At 38.5% G+C, this 19,225-nt stretch overlaps 1 protein-coding gene across 1 annotated transcript in view; it reads right to left on the bottom strand.

The window, feature by feature from the left end:
- KCNN2 (potassium calcium-activated channel subfamily N member 2) overlaps nucleotides 1-19,225 on the bottom strand; it is a 172,473-nt gene that overhangs the window by 16,451 nt on the left and 136,797 nt on the right. Inside the window, exon 6 of the mRNA XM_069595281.1 lies at nucleotides 2,068-2,178. Within this exon, the coding sequence (XP_069451382.1) occupies nucleotides 2,068-2,178 (111 nt within the window). The remainder of the gene's footprint in view (nucleotides 1-2,067; nucleotides 2,179-19,225) is intronic.

The raw sequence follows: 19,225 nt of genomic DNA, 5'->3' as shown, positions 1-19,225 counted from the left end.
ATCTATCTTTTAACATTCACATTGCTTTTTCTTTAGATTCATATTAAGATTTCAGAATGTTGTGACCATTATTACTCCTGTTGCCCATCAGAAACCTTTGGTGTAGTGTTTCAGGGAATGGCTGTAGTTTTCTCTAGCAATTAGGAGCACCCTTGAATTTGTCTTTTGAATCTGTCATGTTAGTAACTGTGTGTGGCTTTTAGGTCCTTCTTTACTAAAAAATTATAAATGGGCCCACTTAAAAATTCCATAAATAACTAAATGGAAAGGAATCAATTCCATTCATTGATAACTATGACAAATGACATTCATTGATAACTATATAAAATAAAGCAAAGAGGACCACAAAAAGGTTATTATTTTCATATATTGTATTGAGTATAGTAATGGAATGGCTCTCATAAACTGGAAATTTATGTTTGATTCTAATGCCATCTTAACATTTGCTCTTGTACTTAGTGACATTTTGCCTATAAAAAAAGATCTGTCAGCAAGCCTGCTTGAGTGTCTTTTTCAGACCTATTAAAGACTCTGGTCACAAGAAATATTGCAAAGTAGCTTCACTTTTAAGAAACAGTAGTGAGATAATAGAATTAAAGTATCATAAACATGATGTGTTTGTGCACTTAGTCACTCAGTCGTGTCTGACTCTTTGAGACCCCATGGACGGTAGCCCGCCAGGCTCATCTGTCCATGGGGATTCTCCAGGCAAGAACATTGGAGTGGGTTACCATGCCCTCTTCCAGGGCACCTTCCCAACGCAGGGATCAAACTCAGGTCTCCTGCATTTTGGGCAGATTCTTTACTGTCTGAGCCATCAGGGAAACCCAATAAGCATGATGCAGAATATGAATTTTCAAAGTAGAACAGTACTTCTTACTGAAAAAGCTTTCTACAAATGATATGACTCTGAATTCAACATTGTTGTGGTTTAGTCTCTAAACCACAGGTTGTGTCTGACTCTTTTGTGACCCCACGGACTGGAGTCTACCAGGCTCCTATGTCCATGGGATTTCCCAGGCGAGAATGCTGGAGTGGGCTGCCATTTCCTTCTCCACAATTCAACACTATCGATAGGGACTTTATCAAATGTATATAAGAACTTACAACAGGAAAGCACTAACATCAGAAAACTTGATCAGTTTGGGGAAATCAGTCCTAGTCATTAAAACTAAAGGAAGGTCACTTAGCTCTCAGATCTAGATCCTTAAAGGAGACCCAAGGGCAACAGTAGTGAGAACACAAGTCTTTTTTTTTTTTTTTTGCCAAGCCTTGCCAAGCAGGAAGAGACACAACTTTCATCTGATTTGCTGAAGGAAGAGCATTATGAAAGTTTAAAACTCTCTGATCCCTGGAATATAGCAGTTAATTCAGAACCCCAACAATATTAGACTTATGTGGTCTATTTTTATACTTGAGTAAATACTAAGGTTTCCCAATTATTTCCTGACTGACCTAAAGTTAGGAAAAGTTTAGTCTCCATGTAAAAAAATGGAACTGACTTCAAGAATGCTTTCACTTTAAACCATGTCATTTCAGCTTCAGATGTCAAAGTAAAACTGTTATGGTCCAACAGCGATAGCAAACAAGAGCTCCGGACAAGACGGCAGAGGAGGAGGATCTGCGCTTACTTCCTCTCACAAAAACACCCAAATCACAGCTAACTGCTGAACAACCATCATTTAAAAAGGACTAGAACCTACCAAAAAAGACATGCTCCTTCCAAAGGAAGAAGCCACAGCGAAATGGCAGGAGGGGCGCATTGGTGATTCAGTCCAGTCCCATACCCCACAGACAGGCAACGCTCACACTGAAGAATAGTTACATCACAGGATTCTCTCCCTCTGTTCTCCCACAGGAGTGAAGGTCTGAACCCACGTAGGGTTCCCCAGACTAGGGGACTGGCATCCGGAGGAGACCCCAGAGTATATGTAACTAAATCACTTTGCTATATACCTGAAACTATAATGGCATTGCAAATCAACTACATCCCAATATAAAATGACTTAACACAAAGAAAGGAAAAACATGACTCTCCCCTTTGGAGATACAGGGGTGGCAACTTACTCTCTTCGTCAGCTGAGTGTCCATCATGAAGTTGTGCACGTGCTTTTCTGCTTTGGTAAGTTCTAGCTTCCTTGCTACCACAGCTACCACCAGGGCTGTGCAACCAGCACCCTGAAAAGCAGGAGAGAAGAGGAAACCCCTAGAGTTACTATTTTTGGTCTCAGCCTCATTAAATAATGTTTTGTACTATGTACATGACTACCTAGAGATAAAAAGTAAACTGTAGTAATCGCTGTCTTCCATCAATATGACAGAAACGGCATGGCCAATAAACATAAGTAACATGCCTTTAGACTGATGTTAAAAAATGTAAAATAGGTGAACAAAGAACTAGAGCATGATGTTTGTATCAAACGTATTTTAATTATATGAAATGAACAGTAAAACATCAACTTGCTGAATTTTCAGACTTAAAAACAGAGCAAATCAGTTATACTTGAAGCCAGAGTAAAACAGAAATATAAATCAGTGACTTAGCACAAATTCACAGAAAGGAAATAAGAATTATTCTCTAAAAAGTAAAATTCTATAATCTGTCAAGAAAAAACCAGCAGGTCTCTGGTCAACCGTGAAAGGTCAGGAATGGCAACAGATACACTGTACGCACAGCTTCAAACTGGTCCACGCACAGAACAGCAAGGATCGCATTAAGATCTGAACCTGGACAACACACACACAGGAAATGCTCAAGGTCAGGGATAACCACCTGACTGCTCCAGATGTTTACAAGCATGAAGAAAGGCACGTGCTACCTTTATTTTGAAAAACTCAACAGTGGTCCTTCTCTAAGTTATAGGCTATCGTACTGACCTCTTAGGAGAAGTGTGATACTGCCATGCCCCAGAGATGAAAGCCTTGCTGCTCTGGGGTCAAGGTGCATGCATTCCAAGTTGTGAGGCATGAGGTCTTCGTGATTCAAAGACTAATGATTACATTCAGGGTCAGGAGGCAAAGCTGGGGCACCTATGGGAGGGCCCAGGCTAGGAAGTCCTGCTCCAAACAGAGCCTCAACCTTGGGAGAACCACAGAGAGCTGAGACTACCTAGCTGTCTAGGTACAGAGACACAGTGAGCCACAGAAGAGGGGCACAAACAGTGAGACTTTATGGTACGTGGGGATCTTGCAACAGACTGGAATCCTTTGAAACTAGTTTTAAATAGCATCCCCTTTATGTTAGCTAAGATGATAGGATGCTCACTGAATAGCCCTCCAAGAGAATCTCAAATCCCCACAAGGAAACCTGGCTTTCCTCATTCCCAATAGGTCTAAAAATCACTAGTTTTAATAGCAACTCTGCAGCCCCTTAAAACTGTGGTCTACATCTTAAATATTTAAGTTTAAGGGATTGGTTATTACTTACAGCATTTTCATATTATAAAAATAATAAAATCTTATTTCTATAATATCTAAAGACTATAAAATTTAGACAGGTAAGTTAAAAACTTGTATATGTAACTTGCTTCTAATTTTATTTTTTTAAAAGGAATTCATATTTGGAAAGCAAAGAAGCCCAACCGTAAAAAGAGCTTCTCTCTCAATGGCTGGAATACCAGTAAGTTAATTTATTCTTTGTGCTTTCCTTAACAGTCCACATTATTTATATTGAATACATATTACTTATACAAACAAATGCTCACATTTAAAGTGACAAAGTTTGGAGTTTAAGAAAACATTTAACCTAACCTTGACCTATTTTTATTAACCTTAAAATGGAAAATAGGAAACCTTAAATAGGAAAATGATCTTTCTTCATAATTCATACTTATGTTTTATTATGTAATTAATTATAGAATCACTTTATTTGAATTAATAAGCATAATTTAGCCATTCAACTACTAACCAAAGAAGGAATTTTTTATCTTACTGAATGAGTTGTTACAAAGAGGGGCAAGATTGAGGAGAGGAAAAGAAAATACACTGTTTTGTATTACCACAATCTGATAATTACAAATATACAGAGATGGTCTTACTAATAGGGTAATGCTGATTAAATATAGTATTTCCAGAGGGTTTAAATATCTCCTTCCACCAAGCTCTGTGGAGAAATCAGTATCCTCAGAAATGAAGTGATACTGATCATATGATCAGAGAAAGAGGCCAGAGGTTTTTAGACCTACCTGGTTTCACGTTCTGATTTTAGAGATGAGGCAATTAAGGCAGAGCAAGCGATTATTCAATCATGGACTCTGACTACCATTGGTATACTTTCCACCCTTTACCCCATCTCTTAATACCTTTATCCGTATGTAAGATCACATATATTCTTATCTGTGATCATTTCCATATCCATGACACAATACAGAGCACTGTATTTCTAAGCAAAACTTCAGCTTATTATAAACTCTTAAAGTATGAATGTTTAAAAACTGAGCACTATGGTTAGTTACCAACATAAGGCAAAACATAATTCTTATTGTTTGAGTGGCAACTTTAAGTCAAGTTAGTTTGTGACTAGAATCTTTTAAAGGGCTCTGTGTGATTCCAACATAGAGTCACTGCTTTAAGTGAAGGAGGATATGGAGAGAAAATGGCAAGCTACATCAACTACTCTCTATTTCAAACACAAGATAAAGAGTTTTACTTGAGTCATTTCACTTACTTATGAAGACTTTCAGGAAATGATAAACAAGGACCATAAAGGCAGAGGGTAGAGAGGATGGGGTCAGTAATGTCTGAGTTGGGTTGTTAGCTATGTTGATATTTTGGGCCATGGGTAAAACTGAAGTCGCTCAGTCGTGCCCGACACTTCTCGACACCATGGACTGTAGCCCGCCACACTCCTCTGTCCATGGAATTTTCCAGGCAAGAATACTGGAGAGGGTTGCCATTTCCTTCTCCAGGGAATCTTCCCCACCCAGGGATCAAACCCAGGTCTCCCACATTGCAGGGCCCTTAGGGCCTTATAGGGCCCTAAGCTTTAACTCTCTCAGTATTGACTCTCTCCTCAGCTCACATGGGCCATGTGTTCAGTTCAGTTCGGTTCAGTTCAGTCGCTCAGTCGTGTCCGACTCTTTGTGACCCCATGAATCGCAGCACGCCAGGCCTCCCTGTCCATCACCAACTCCCGGAGTTCACTCAGACTCATGTCTATCGAGTCAGTGATGCCATCCAGCCATCTCACCCTCTGTCGCCCCCTTTTCCTCCTGCCCCCAATCTCTCCCAGCATCAGAGTCTTCCAATGAGTCAACTCTTTGCATGAGGTGGCCAAAGTCCTGGAGTTTCAGCTTTAGCATCATTCCCTCCAAAGAAATCCCAGGGCTGATCTTCAGAATGGACTGGTTGGATCTCCTTGCAGTCCAAGGGACTCTCAAGAGTTTTTTCCAACACCACAGTTCAAAAGCATCAATTCTTCAGTGCTCAGCTTTCTTCACAGTCCAACTCTCACATCCATACATGACCACTGGAAAAACCATAGCCTTGACTAGACGGGCCATGTATAGACAATGAAATAAAGTGATTTTAGAGCTACATACTGATGAAGGAAAAGAATGGCCTTTTGAAGTATCTAAACCTATTTTGTTACCACAAAATCTCAATAAGTTATAGTAAGAGAGGTTAGCCTGAATCAATGGAAGGAAGCAGTAACCACTCAGGCTAGCCATTGGTACCTACCCATGGCATGAGAACATTCGCTTGACAAGTACAGGATCACCTGTTGCATGTCTGCTCCAAGGCACACATCAATCATAAGCAATGAGAAAGTCAAGAGCAGCAACGGCTTTTTAATAAACAGCGAATATAAAAATAGGAGGGGCTTCAACCACTAGAGAGATAGCTATAAATGGCAGTTGGCACTATATGCTGAATATCGTTCTCTGGTGGCAGGAGGCCACTGGTGCGATTCTTCTGGAAAGAAATCAAGATCCCAACAGGAGTGGAAAATCACTGGTATCAAGTGCATTTGGAAGTTGATTTTTATTTGTGTTTATTCTTGAGCTCTGCTTTTCCCTGCTGCTGGCCCATTTCTTGCTGAGTGTCCTCTAGCTCACCAAAATTTTGTGTATTACAATTAGTATGTTTGTTGCAAAGTGCAGAAGCAAGGGAATCTGACAGTTAAGTAATTAGTGAAATTATTGCTTATATCCCTCACTCCATGATCACACTTGTACCCTTTTAATTATATCCCAAAAGCCACTTAGAAACCTTTTTTTCCAAAGTCCTTAGCTCCTTATATGTAAGTCTTATACCTTCCAAGTTCTTAATAAATCATAAGATATTTTGATATGTATAGAATTGGATTTCAAAAAAGTAACTTTTACAATTATGCAAACTGAAGCTGGCTCATCCCCGAAAGTTTTCTAGGTTCAAAGTAAGTTCCTGCTAACACATTAATGATTACAGTAATTTAAGAAATGATGTGATATTATTGTCCACTCAGTATCTACTTCCTGAACTATTCTGTTTCATAAAGTGAATAAGAATGAATGTAAATATGCTTTTACAACATTCTCTCCAAATCTTGCCATGATCACAATGGATATAGAAACAGTTGGGACTAACATATGTTACTCTCTGAAATTAAAATCCCTGCATGCCTTTAACAGGATGAGTCATAGTTCTTTCACCAAAGTCAGAAAATGTATCCTGGTTACTTTTCTTCCATTTCATGTGTGCTATTAAGAAAAAAACTAAGCAAATAACTAACCTGCCACTTCAAGATACTCAGAAAACTGTGTGTGTGTGTGTGTATATATATATATAAGTATTAATGGTCATTATGCTAGATTAAAGTGAGCAGACAAAAGACAATCAGAAAACATAAGCTACAGTTGAATTCCAACACCTGGAGAGTCTTAGATGCTGCCAAATTAAAATGAAGTCTCTGTACAGGAAAGGAAACCACGAAAAAATATAACCCAAAGAATAGGAGAAGATACTTGTAAATGATACAACCAAAAAGGGTTTAAACTCCAAAATATACAAAGAGCTCATACAACTCAGTAAGGGTTTAAACTCAAAAATATACAAAATACACAAAGGTTTTAAACTCCAAAATATACAAAGAGCTCATACAACTCAATAACAAAAAAGCAACCCAATTGGAAAATGGGCAGAAGACCTAAATAGACAGTTCTCTAAAGAAGACATATAGATAGCTAATTGGTACAGGAAAAGATGCTCAACATCGCTAATTATTAGAGAAACACAACTCCAAATTACAAGCTATCACCTCACACCAGTCAAAATGGCCATCACCAAAAAGTCTACAAACAATAAATGTTGGAGAGACTGTGGAGAAAAGAGAACCGTCCTATGCTGATGGTGGGAATGTAATTTGGTATAGCCATTATGGAAAATAGTATGGAGGTTTCTCAGAAAATTAAAAATAGAGCTACCACACAATCCAGCAATTCCACTCCTGAGTATGTATCCAGGCAAAGCTATAATTTGAAAAGATATATGCAGCCCTCTTTTCATAACAGTACTATTCACAATAGCTAGGCCATGAAAGCAACCTAAATGTCCATCAGCAGATGAATGGATAAAGAAAATGTGGTGTATACACACAATGGAAAACTACTCAGCTATTAGAAGAATGAAGTAATGCATTTGCAGCAACATGGATGGACCTAGAGGTTATTAAAATAAGGGACGTTAGAAACAGAAAGACAAATACCATATGATATCATTTATATGTGGAATCTGAAATATGGCACACTTGAACCTCTCTAGAAAACAGAGAGAGACTCATTAACGAAGAGAACAAGGGAGGGTTGGGAAGGGAAAAGGATGGACTGGGAATTTGGGGTTAGTATATGCAAACTATTCTATATACTATGGATAAACAACAAGGTCCTACAGTATAGCACAGGGTGCTGTATGCAATCTCCTGGGATAAACCGTAATGGAAAAGAGTGTGAGAAAGAAGACACACATGTATATGTGTGACTGAGTCATTTTGCTGTACAGCAGAAGTTAACACAATGTTGTAGATCATTCATGTTAGAAAGACAGCAATAACTAAAATGTAGTGCCTTCCTCTACTGTATTCTTCTCTAATATAGCACATACATTGGAAGCCACGTCAATCCCTAGAATGTAAGGGAAGTTCAAGTAGCTTATTTTCCCCAAGATCATTTATCACATAGTTCAAAAAATTCAGAGATATGACATATTTTTACATTAGATCACTAGTGATGCTCATCCTACAAATATACTTCTAAAATCATGTTGAAATACCACTTTGGGATCAAGCTTTAATAACTTAATATATAAGACTATGGAAATGGAAATTCCTTTAACAGCATGCTGGGAAAAGGTTTTGATTCTTTCCTTATTGAAAAAAGCATCTGCCAAATATTCAACATAATAATAATGAAATTTATAATGTGGAGGGTAGTTCCAGAATACTCACCACCACAGAGAATGACTGCAAAAATTTGCTAATGTTCAAATGATTCCACTGTTAAATTATCCTTCTGTTTTACAATAGCTCCTAAAAGGTCAAGCTTCAGTTTTATAGCTGACTGATGGACTATCACTAATAAAAATTTGTTAACATACAGTTATTTTGAAAAAAAATCATATTTTCTACCAAAAATACTCCTAAATTAATGAAATAGCTGAAAGATTACTTTCATTTTAAAATATTAACTTTTCCTTTAAAGAGAAATTGAAAACATTGCCCATTTTCCTGTCCCTGGAGTTGACTGACTCAACACCCTAGAACAATGAATATATTTTCAATGCACTTTTCTGACACAATTATTTTTTCATAAAAATGCATAAAACAAGCATTCAGCTTTAGTATTATATCCCACTGGAGTTTTACAAGATCTCTTTAGGTCATGAAAATAAACAATATTCGAAATAACTTTGAAGACAAATTCCCTCTATTAAAATGCCCCTGCCTCTGAGTATCTTCAAATAAAGTTGGCCCTTGAACAAAGAGCAGGCTGGGGACATAAACCCTCCTTGCAGTTGAAAATTGAGTATAACTTATAGTGTGCCCTCTACTCACAAATTCAATCAACCACAGATTGTATAGTACTGTAGTATTTACTACTGAAAAATATCTGCATATAAGTGGACCCATGCAGTTCAAATCCATGTTGTTCAAGGATGAACTGTATTGTTGATAGGAGGGTAGAGGTCAGTTAAAATGTCCTCGTCCTAAGGAAGCAAGGAGAAGGTATGTGTGTGCTTTTTGAGTTCAGTGGTAAAACCTGGGTTTCAGAACCCCAACTCTCCTTTAGATTGTTCAGCTCCTCCTTGTGCTTCAGTGGCTGGAAAGAAGGAAGTGGTGCATAAACCTGGTCATCAACAGTGAGTCATCTCTGAGTTTAAATCTCCTTCTTAGCAATGGGGCCAATGTGAGCACACTTATTTCAGAGACAGGAAGGGCAGCTCTGCCAATTCAAAGTGCTGATAGTTTAGAAAATTTAGGTGGAATTGTAGAGACAATGAGTTGAATACGAGAAGGTCACAACAACTTCCAGTTAAAAGCAGCTGCCTTATTTCTTAAAAAATTTTCTTGGGGAGAAGTGAAGGTCTGCGGAGGGCAATGGTGGAGAATTCAGCCTTAGGGCTGAAAAGGCTATCATCTCTTCTAACTGTTGGGCACAAAATAGAAACTATAGTAAGAATTTAAGGATACATTCTTTTCAATGGGCCTTTATTTGATGAGATTCAATGAACACACCTTTCCAGAATGGGAAAGACAATGAAGGAAAGAAACGGTATGGACCTAACAGAAGCAGAAGAGTTTAAGAAGAGGTGACAAGAATATACAGAAGAACTGTACCTAAAAGGTCTAATGACCGAGATAACCACAATGGTGTGGTCACTTACCTAGGGCCAGACATCCAGGAGTGTGAAGTCAAGTGGACCTTAGGAAACACTGCTGCTAATTAAGCTAGTGGAGGTGATGGAATTCCAGTTGAGCTATTTCAAATCCTAAAAGATGATGCTGTTATGTGCTGCACTCAGTATCCCAGTAAATTTGGAAAACTCAGCAGTGGCCACAGGACTGGAAAAGGACAATTTCATTCACTCCCCAAAAAGGGCAATGCCAAAGAATGTTCAAACTACCTCACAATTGCACTCATTTGACATGCTAGCAAGATAATGATCAAAATCCTTCAAACTAGGTTTCAGTACTATGTGAACCAATAACAGAAAAGTTAGAGGAACCAGAGAGCAAACTGCTAACATCCATTGGATCATAGGAAAAGCAAGATAATTACAGAAAAACATCTACTTCTGCTTCACTGACTATGCTAAAGCCTTTGTCTTGTGGATCACAACAAACTGTGGAAATTCTGAAAGAGATGGGAATACCAAACCACCTTACCTGCCCCCTGAGAAACCTGTATACAGGAATCAACAGAACCAGATGTGGAACAATGGACTGGTTCCAAATTGTGAAAGGAATATATCAAGGCCATATACTATCACTTTGCTTTTTTAACTTATATGCAGAATATATCATGTGAAATGCCAGGCTGGATGAAGCAGAAGCTGGAATCAAGATTTCTGGGACAAATATCAATAACCTCAGATATGCAGATGATACCACCCTTATGGCAGAAAGTGAAGAGGAGTTAAAGAGCCTCTTGATGAAGGTGAAAGAGGAGAGTAAAAATGCTGTCTTAAAACTCAACATTCAGAAAATAAAGTTCATGGCATCCAGTCCTATCACTTCATGGCAAAAAGATGGGGAAAAAAATGGAAACAGTGACAGAATTTATTTTCTTGGACTCCAAAATCACTGTGGACGGTGACTGCAGCCATGAATTAAAAGATATTTTCTCCTTGGAAGAAAAGCTATGACAAACCTAGACAGCATATTAAAAAGCAGAGACATCACTTTGCCAACGAAAGTCCATATAGTCAAAGCTATGGTTTTCTAGTAGTCATGTACGGATGTGAGAGTTGGACCATAAAAAAGTTGAGCACTGAGGAACTGATGCTTTTGAACTGTGATGTTGGAGAAGACTCTTGAGAGTGCCTTGGACAGCAAGGAGATCAAACCAGTCCATCCTAAAGGAAATCAACCCTGAATTCATTGGAAGAATTGTTGCTGAAGCTGAAGCTCCAATACTTTGGCCACCTGATGTGAAAAGCTGACTCACTGGAGAAGACCCTGATCCTGGGAAAGACTGAAGGCAGGAGAAGGGGGCGACAGAAGATGAAATGGTTGGATGGCATCACCGACTCAATGGACATGAGTTTGAGCAAATTCCCAGAGATGGTGAAAGACAGGGAAGTCCGATGTGCTGCACTCCATGGGGTAACAAAGAGTTGGATATGATTTATAGACTGAACAACAAGAGCAGAAAGAGCCAAAGGACAAAAAGTAAAGTAAAAACCTCTTCAGAATTATCACTTGGAATTAAACACCTCATGCCAACTTGTATAAGACAGATAAAAGATTTTCTTTTTCCTCATTCACACATGCAACACCAAGGAATGGCTTTAGTCTAGTTTTCCAAGACTCCTACTTCTACTGGCAGGGGAAAAGGAATGCTTAAACGCAGACAGGAAGTAGCAGGAATAGAATTATACTTTAGGTTTAGCTTTCTTTAATATCAGTTGTTCTCTTCATATAAGCTCTGGCTAAGTTATGGTCCTTTTTCAAATATCTTCTACTGAATTAACAGCATAGTGTTCCTACCCTTCAGGATGAAAACTATTGAACTCTGACAACTAGGATGCTATGTGACCTTGTTAAGAGTTTTTGATATCTGGTAAATTTGATGATGACAGAATTATGAAGTATTCTTAACCTAATGTGGTATAAAAAATGATTAAATATTTTGCTCCCTGAATAAAATTTTAAAAATTAACTAGTGTGATTTTTAAATGATTATGAACTATAAAACTTTTATGCATTGCTTTTTAATTTTATTTTATTTTTTAAATTTTAAAATCTTTACTTCTTACATGTGTTCCCAAACATGAACCTCCCTCCCACCTCCCTCCCCATAACATCTCTCTGGGTCATCCCCATGCACCACCCCAAGCATGCTGTATCCTGAGTCAGACATAGACTGGCGATTCAATTCTTACATGATAGTATACATGTTAGAATGCCATTCTCCCAAATCATCCCACCCTCTCCCTCTCCCTCTGAGTCCAAAAGTCCGTTATATGGAGGTTGAACAACACACTTCTGAATAACCAACAAATCACAGAAGAAATCAAAAAAGAAATCAAAATATGCATAGAAACTAATGAAAATGAAAACACAACAACCCAAAACCTGTGGGACACTATAAAAGCAGTGCTAAGAGGAAAGTTCATAGCAATACAGGCATACCTCAAGAAACAAGAAAAAAGTCAAATAAATAACCTAACTCTACAACTAAAGCAACTAGAAAAGGAAGAGTTGGAGAACCCCAGAGTTAGTAGAAGGAAAGAAATCTTAAAAATTAGGGCAGAAATAAATGCAAAAGAAACAAAAGAGACCATAGCAAAAATCAACAAAGCCAAAAGCTGGTTCTTTGAAAGGATAAATAAAATTGACAAACCACTAGCCAGACTCATCAAGAAGCAAAGAGAGAAAAATCAAATCAATAAAATTAGAAATGAAAATGGAGAGATCACAACAGACAACACAGAAATACAAAGGATCATAAGAGACTACTATCAGCAGTTGTATGCCAATAAAATGGACAACGTGGAAGAAATGGATAAATTCTTAGAAGAGTACAATTTTCCAAAACTGAACCAGGAAGAAATAGAAAATCTTAACAGACCCATCACAAGCATGGGAATTGAAACCGTAATCAGAAATCTTCCAGCAAACAAAAGCCCAGGTCCAGACGGCTTCACAGCTGAATTCTACCAAAAATTTCGAGAAGAGCTAACACCTATCCTACTCAAACTCTTCCAGAAAATTGCAGAGGAAGGTAAACTTCCAAACTCATTCTATGAGGCCACCATCACCCTAATACCAAAACCTGACAAAGATGTCACAAAAAAAGAAAACTACAGGCCAATATCACTGATGAACATAGATGCAAAAATCCTCAACAAAATTCTAGCTATCAGAATCCAACAACACATTAAAAAGATCATGCACTGCTTTTTTAAAATACAGAATTACCAATAGGATGGAAGAAGCTTGAATCACTCAAATCTGAAGTGACCTCACTTTTGTTGAGGAATCCATAGTGGACTCTGTTGAAATCTAATGTTCACTATCAATAGAGGACCTATTATTAGATAATAACCACTACCTGAAGGAATGTGAAGATACTGCTCCATATTTTAAAATAATTTATGCCAAAAAGCAGTCATCCACTCTAAATAGTTAAAGGGCCAACAAAGTTGTCATAATTTTATGGAATTAGAGAAGCAAAAATTAAAGATGAATGACTTTCATTTTAATATAAGACAAGAGACATTCTTACCAATGAGGCTGTATTCTACTCTTGAAACAATCATATATACTCACAGGTAAGGAAAAATGACAGCTTTCAGCTTGTGTTGCATCTTATGTACAGATATAAAATGGTAGACAGGGTAACTTTTTAAATGCTAAGCAAATCAACTGCTTTATAATAAAGTTGGAGAGACTGAGAAACTAGTTGGTATTAACAAAAAGAGAAATTCTATGATCTAATAATGTTATTTGCCTATCTCTAGTCAAAAGACTAAAGCCATTTAAACTTTATCCACAACAATAAATCCTCAAGTCTTTAGTGCCTCCTCAAAAAGGGGAAGGTTAGGGGATTGGAATCAAGATGGGAAGTAGTAGGATATGCAACACGTATTTTACCACAGATACATCAAGAATATATGTACAAATAGAACAGTTTTCACAGAATACCTACCGGACACTAGCAGACCTCAAACATCTGAAAGGACAAGAAAGACCTCTACAATAATCAAATAGAAAAAAGAAAAAGGAAGTGGAACAGCTTCTGTGCCTCTGGAAGGCAGTTTTGATGGTAAGTAGAAGTTCCCACATCCTGGGAAGTCTCCTCACTTCACTGCTGCTGCTGCTGCTGCTGCTGCTGCTAAGTCGCTTCAGTCATGTCTGACTCTGTGCAACCCCATGGACAGCAGCCCACCAGGCTCCCCCGTCCCTGGGATTCTCCAGGCAAGAATATTGGAGTGGGTTGCCATTTCCTTCTCCAATGCATGCATGCATGCTAAGTCACTTCAGTCATGTCTGACTCTGTACGACCCCACGGACAGCAGCCCACCAGGCTCCTCTGTCATGGGATTCTCCAGGCAAGAATACTGGAGTGGGTTGCCATTTCCTTCTCCATCACTTCACTGGCAGGGAGATTAGCTGGGACAGAAAAGAAACTTCAGTGGTTCCGAGGAGAGCACAACAACTGGTTAGTGGCAGGACATAGGGAGACCTATACACACAGTCTGTGCGACTGCCCTGTGCACCCCAACTTGAGACACACATATGCTGGTACAGCTAGGGTCTGGGTGCTGGAACACGCAGTTTAGAAGACAGATCTATGGAGAGGGCTGCTGTTGGTGGCATGGAGACAGCCTGAGTGGGCTGGACTCTGGGAAGCAGCAACTAGGAGTGTTCAGGGAAGAACCCTGGGCTGCCATAAAAATGCACTGCTGCTGTCAAATGGCACACAGAGGCAGGAGTGGGGCTTCCATTGTGGCCTCTTCCCCCACCTCTGGCTTTGCCTCCATGGACTCTGTGACAGGCTCCCACACAGGCAGGCCTGCACAGCCTGGCCCTTGCCCCAGTTCCCTCCCATTAGGGCAAGCTCTGGTACTCCAGCCACCACCTTGGTGGTTCTGGGAGCAGATGCCAGTGGTTGTCCATGCACAGAAGTGAGACTGAAATCACAGCTGAGATCCAGGGGCTGTGCAACTTAGGAAGCAGAGCTGAAATCTTTCCTTGTGGCTGCACAAAGTGCAGATTTACAACTTCACTGCCAGCTTTGTAAATTCAGCATCTGTGGAACATTTTTATGAACAACTTGTGCTCCCGTGGCTGGGTTGCATCTGCACACAGCAGCTGTAGGTTTTGTGGGTGTGTACAACAGGGGCTGGGTCAGGCCAGGGTGTACGCTGCCTCAGTAGCACCCACAGTGGGTACAGGGGCTTGACTACTACAGTCCTGGGATCTTACTCCAGTGGATCTGTGCTGGCGGCCTTGTGAAAAACGAAGTGTGAAAGGCACCGGGGCTGATTGCCAGCATCCCATGGTTATGTTGGGGCCGAAAGCAGCGCCAACTACAATGTACTTTATGAGCCCACAATGGGTAAAAAGCGACACAACAGAGTATACTCATAGGTGAACAGGCCCAGTAGAAGAATACTCAGTGGCTTCTCTCCCAGTGGGAGCATGCCAATCCCGCCAACCTGACAGTGCATAACAGAAACACAGCTCAGAAATGGAGCTGGGGGCTTCCACTCCAATAATTAAGGAGCAGACCCTGCCCTGGATAGGGCAGTGATAACCAAAGAGCAAAGAGGAGGCCCCAGTCAATACCCAGCGCTGGATCCAATCACCACAGCATCAGTCACACCTCCTATCAAGGGGCTGATGGCCAGCATACACTGAGGAAAAAGATGACAGGTATCCATACTACAAATGGCCCTCACACCAAAAATATTAAACTCATGCAAGCTACACAGGAGCATTCCCACATAAAAAATAGCCCTCAAGGACCACAATAGATAATTGTTTCTCCTAAACTCACGTGCCTGCATGCTCAGTTGTATCCAACTCTTTGTGACCGACCCCATGGACTACAGCCCACCAGGCTCCTCTGTCCATACCGTTTTCCAGGCAAGAATACTGGAGTGGGTTGCCAGAAAAGAAATGTAAGTAAAATGAAGAAACTGAAAAACCACTTCCAATTAAAAAACTGAGAGAATTCTCCTGAAGGAACAAACAATGAAAGAGATCTATTTGGTCTAATAGTCATTGAATTCAATAAGGAGACAATGAGAATATTGAAGGAATTAAGAAAAGCTTTCAACAGAAAATTCAGATTACTATAAAAAGGAAATAGAAATTATAAGGAAGAGCCAAGAGAAATTAGAGAATTCATGTGAAGAAATAAGAGCTGAACTAAAGACTATGAAAAGCAGAATTAATAATGCAGAAGTATGAATACATGATATAGATGATAGAATAATTGAAATCACCCAATCAAGAGAGCAGACAGAAACACAAATTTAAAAAAAATATGAAAGAAACATAAGCAACCTATGGGATAATATAAAGAATGCCAATCTATGCCTAATAGGGATCTCAGAAAGAAAAGAAAGAGAAGAAAGTATTGCAAATGTATTTAAAGAAATTATGATATCCAGATATCCAGATATAGGAAGCACAGACAGACCTACACCAAGACATATTATAATAAAAATGGCAAGATTTGAGGACAAATAGGACACACATCAATGAGCAGATATTTGTGAAAAAATCAATAAGGCAACAGAGACCCTAAATGATACAGCAGAGCACCTAGGCTTGTTAAGGGCACTGCAGCTAAAAGAAGGAGAATATGCATTCTTTTCAAGTGCACTTGGGACATGCTCTAGGACTGACCACATTCTTGGGCACAAAACAAGCCTAAACAGAAATTATTTCAATCATCTTTTCTGACCACAATGGCATGAAACTAGATATCAGCACAGAAAAAGAAATGAGAAAAAAAGCAGAAACAATTACTTGGTGACTAAACAACATGCTAGGAAAACAAAAACAAACAAAAAAATGGATCAATGATGAAATCAAAGAAGAAATTAAAAAATATCTTGAGGCAAATAACAACAAAAATACAGCCATTCAAATCCTATGGCATGCAGCAAAAGCTATTCTTGGAGGAAAATTCACACAGGCCTTCTTTAAGAAACAAGATAAATATCAAAAAACAACCTAATCCACCACCTAAAAGAATTAGAAAAAGAACAAACAAAACCTACATTCAGCAGAAGGAAGGAGATAACAAAGATCAGAGAGGAGATAAATAAAATAGAGATAAAAAAAATACACACAAAAATCAATAAAACCAAGAATTCATTCTTTGAAAGGGTAAACAGAATTTCCAAACCTCTGGCCAGGCTTATAGGGAAGACAGATGACCCAAATGAAATAAACAATGAAAGAGGAGAAATAATAAGATACTGCAGAGAGAACCAAAAAAAGAGAGAATATTATGAAAAATTATAAATTGACAATCTTAAAGATTTGACAATCTCAAAGAAATGAACAACCTTTGAGAAACATATAGCCCACTGAAACTGAATCAAGAAGAAATAGATAACTTGAACGGACCAGTCACTAGAAATGAAATCAAATCAATAATAATTAAAAAATCCCTAAGTGCAAAAACCCATGATCAGAAGACTTCAATGGAGAATTCTACCAAACATATAAAGAACTTATGCCAATACTTCTCAAACTCTTCAAAAAGACTGAAGTGGAAGAAACACTCCTGAAGACATTCTATGACACCACTGTCACCAAAGACAATACTACAAAAGAAAATTACAAGCTAATATCTTCGGTGAATATAGACAGAAACATTCTCAACAAAATATTAGCAAACTGAATCTGAAAGCACATAAAAAAGGCCATAAACTACGACCAAGTTTGATTCATCCCAGGTTCACAAGGATGGTTCAACACATGCAAATTAATCAATGTGATACTCCACACCAACAAAAGGACAAAACCCATATGATCATCTCAATAGATGCAGGAAAAGCATCTGATAAAATTCAACATTCATTTATGATAAAAAAAATCCTGATGAAAATGTGTATGGAGTGAACATATCTCATCATAGTAAAAGCTGTTCATGACAAACCCATAGCCAATATAATACTCAAAGCTGAAAGCCTTCTTACTAAAATCTAGAACAAGACAAGGATGCCCACTCTCACCACTTCTCTTTAAAAAATATTGGCAGTCTTTAAGCACAGCAATCAGACAAAAAAAAAAAAAAAGAAATAAATAAAATGTGCTTAAATTCATAGAGAAGAGGTAAACTTGTCATTATATGCAGATGACATGGTAAAATATATATAAAGAAAACCCTGAAGACTCCACTCAAAAATTACTAGAACTGATATACTAATTCAGCAACATAGCAGGATAAAAGATTGACATAGGGAAAATGGTTGCATTTCTGTACACTAACAATGGAATACCAAAAAGGGAATGTAAGCAATCTCTTTTAAAATTATACCATAAAAAACCCACAAAAACATAGGAATAAATCTCACCAAAGAGGTGAAAGACTTACATGCTGAAAATTCAAAACATTAATACAGAAAATGAAACATGATTCAAAGAAATGGAAAGATATCCCATGCTCTTGGATGGGAAGAATTCATATTTTTTAAATGGTCATACTACTGATTCAGTGTGATCCCTATTAAATTACCCATGGTATTTTTCCACAGAAATAGAACAAATAATACTAAAATTTATATGGAACCACAAATTGTCAAAGCAATCCTTAGGAAAAAGAACAAAGCTGGAGGCGTAACCTTCCCAGACTCCAGACAATACTACAAGGCTACAGTAGTCAAAATAGCATCTTATTGGCACAGAAACAGACATACGGATAATGGAACAGAACACAGAGCCCAGAAATAAACCCACACACCTACGGACAATTAATCTTCAACAAGGAGGCACGAACATACAACGAGGAAAAGACATTCTCTTCAGCAAGTGGTGCTGGCCAAGTTAGACAGTCGCATGTAAATCAGTGAAGTTAGAACACACTCACACTCTACACAAAAATCAACTCAAAATAGCTTAAAAACCTAAATATAAGACAAGACACCATAAAATTCCTAGAAGAGAATATAGGCAAAACATTTTCTGACATATTGTACCAATGTTTTCTTAAGCCAGTGCTCCAAGGCAATGGAAATAAAAGCAAAAACAAACCAAAGGGAGCTAATCAAACTTACAAGCTTTTGAACAGCAAAGGAAATGAAGTGAAGTGAAAGTCGCCCAGTTATATCTGACTCTTGGTGACTCCATGGACTAGTCCATGGAATTCTCCAGGCCAGAATACTGGAGTGGGTAGCCTTTTCCTTCTCCAGGGAATCTTCCCAAACCAGGGATTGAACCCAGGTCTTCCACATTGCAGGCAGATTCTTTACCGGCTGAGCCACAAGGGAACCCTATAGCAAAGGAAACTATAAACAAAACAGCCTACAGAGTCAGGGAAAATATTTGCAAATGACACAACTG

This window comes from Ovis canadensis, chromosome 7 (assembly GCF_042477335.2).
Source record: "Ovis canadensis isolate MfBH-ARS-UI-01 breed Bighorn chromosome 7, ARS-UI_OviCan_v2, whole genome shotgun sequence".
NCBI lineage: Eukaryota > Metazoa > Chordata > Mammalia > Artiodactyla > Bovidae > Ovis > Ovis canadensis.
This window is presented reverse-complemented; position numbering and strand designations above follow the sequence as displayed.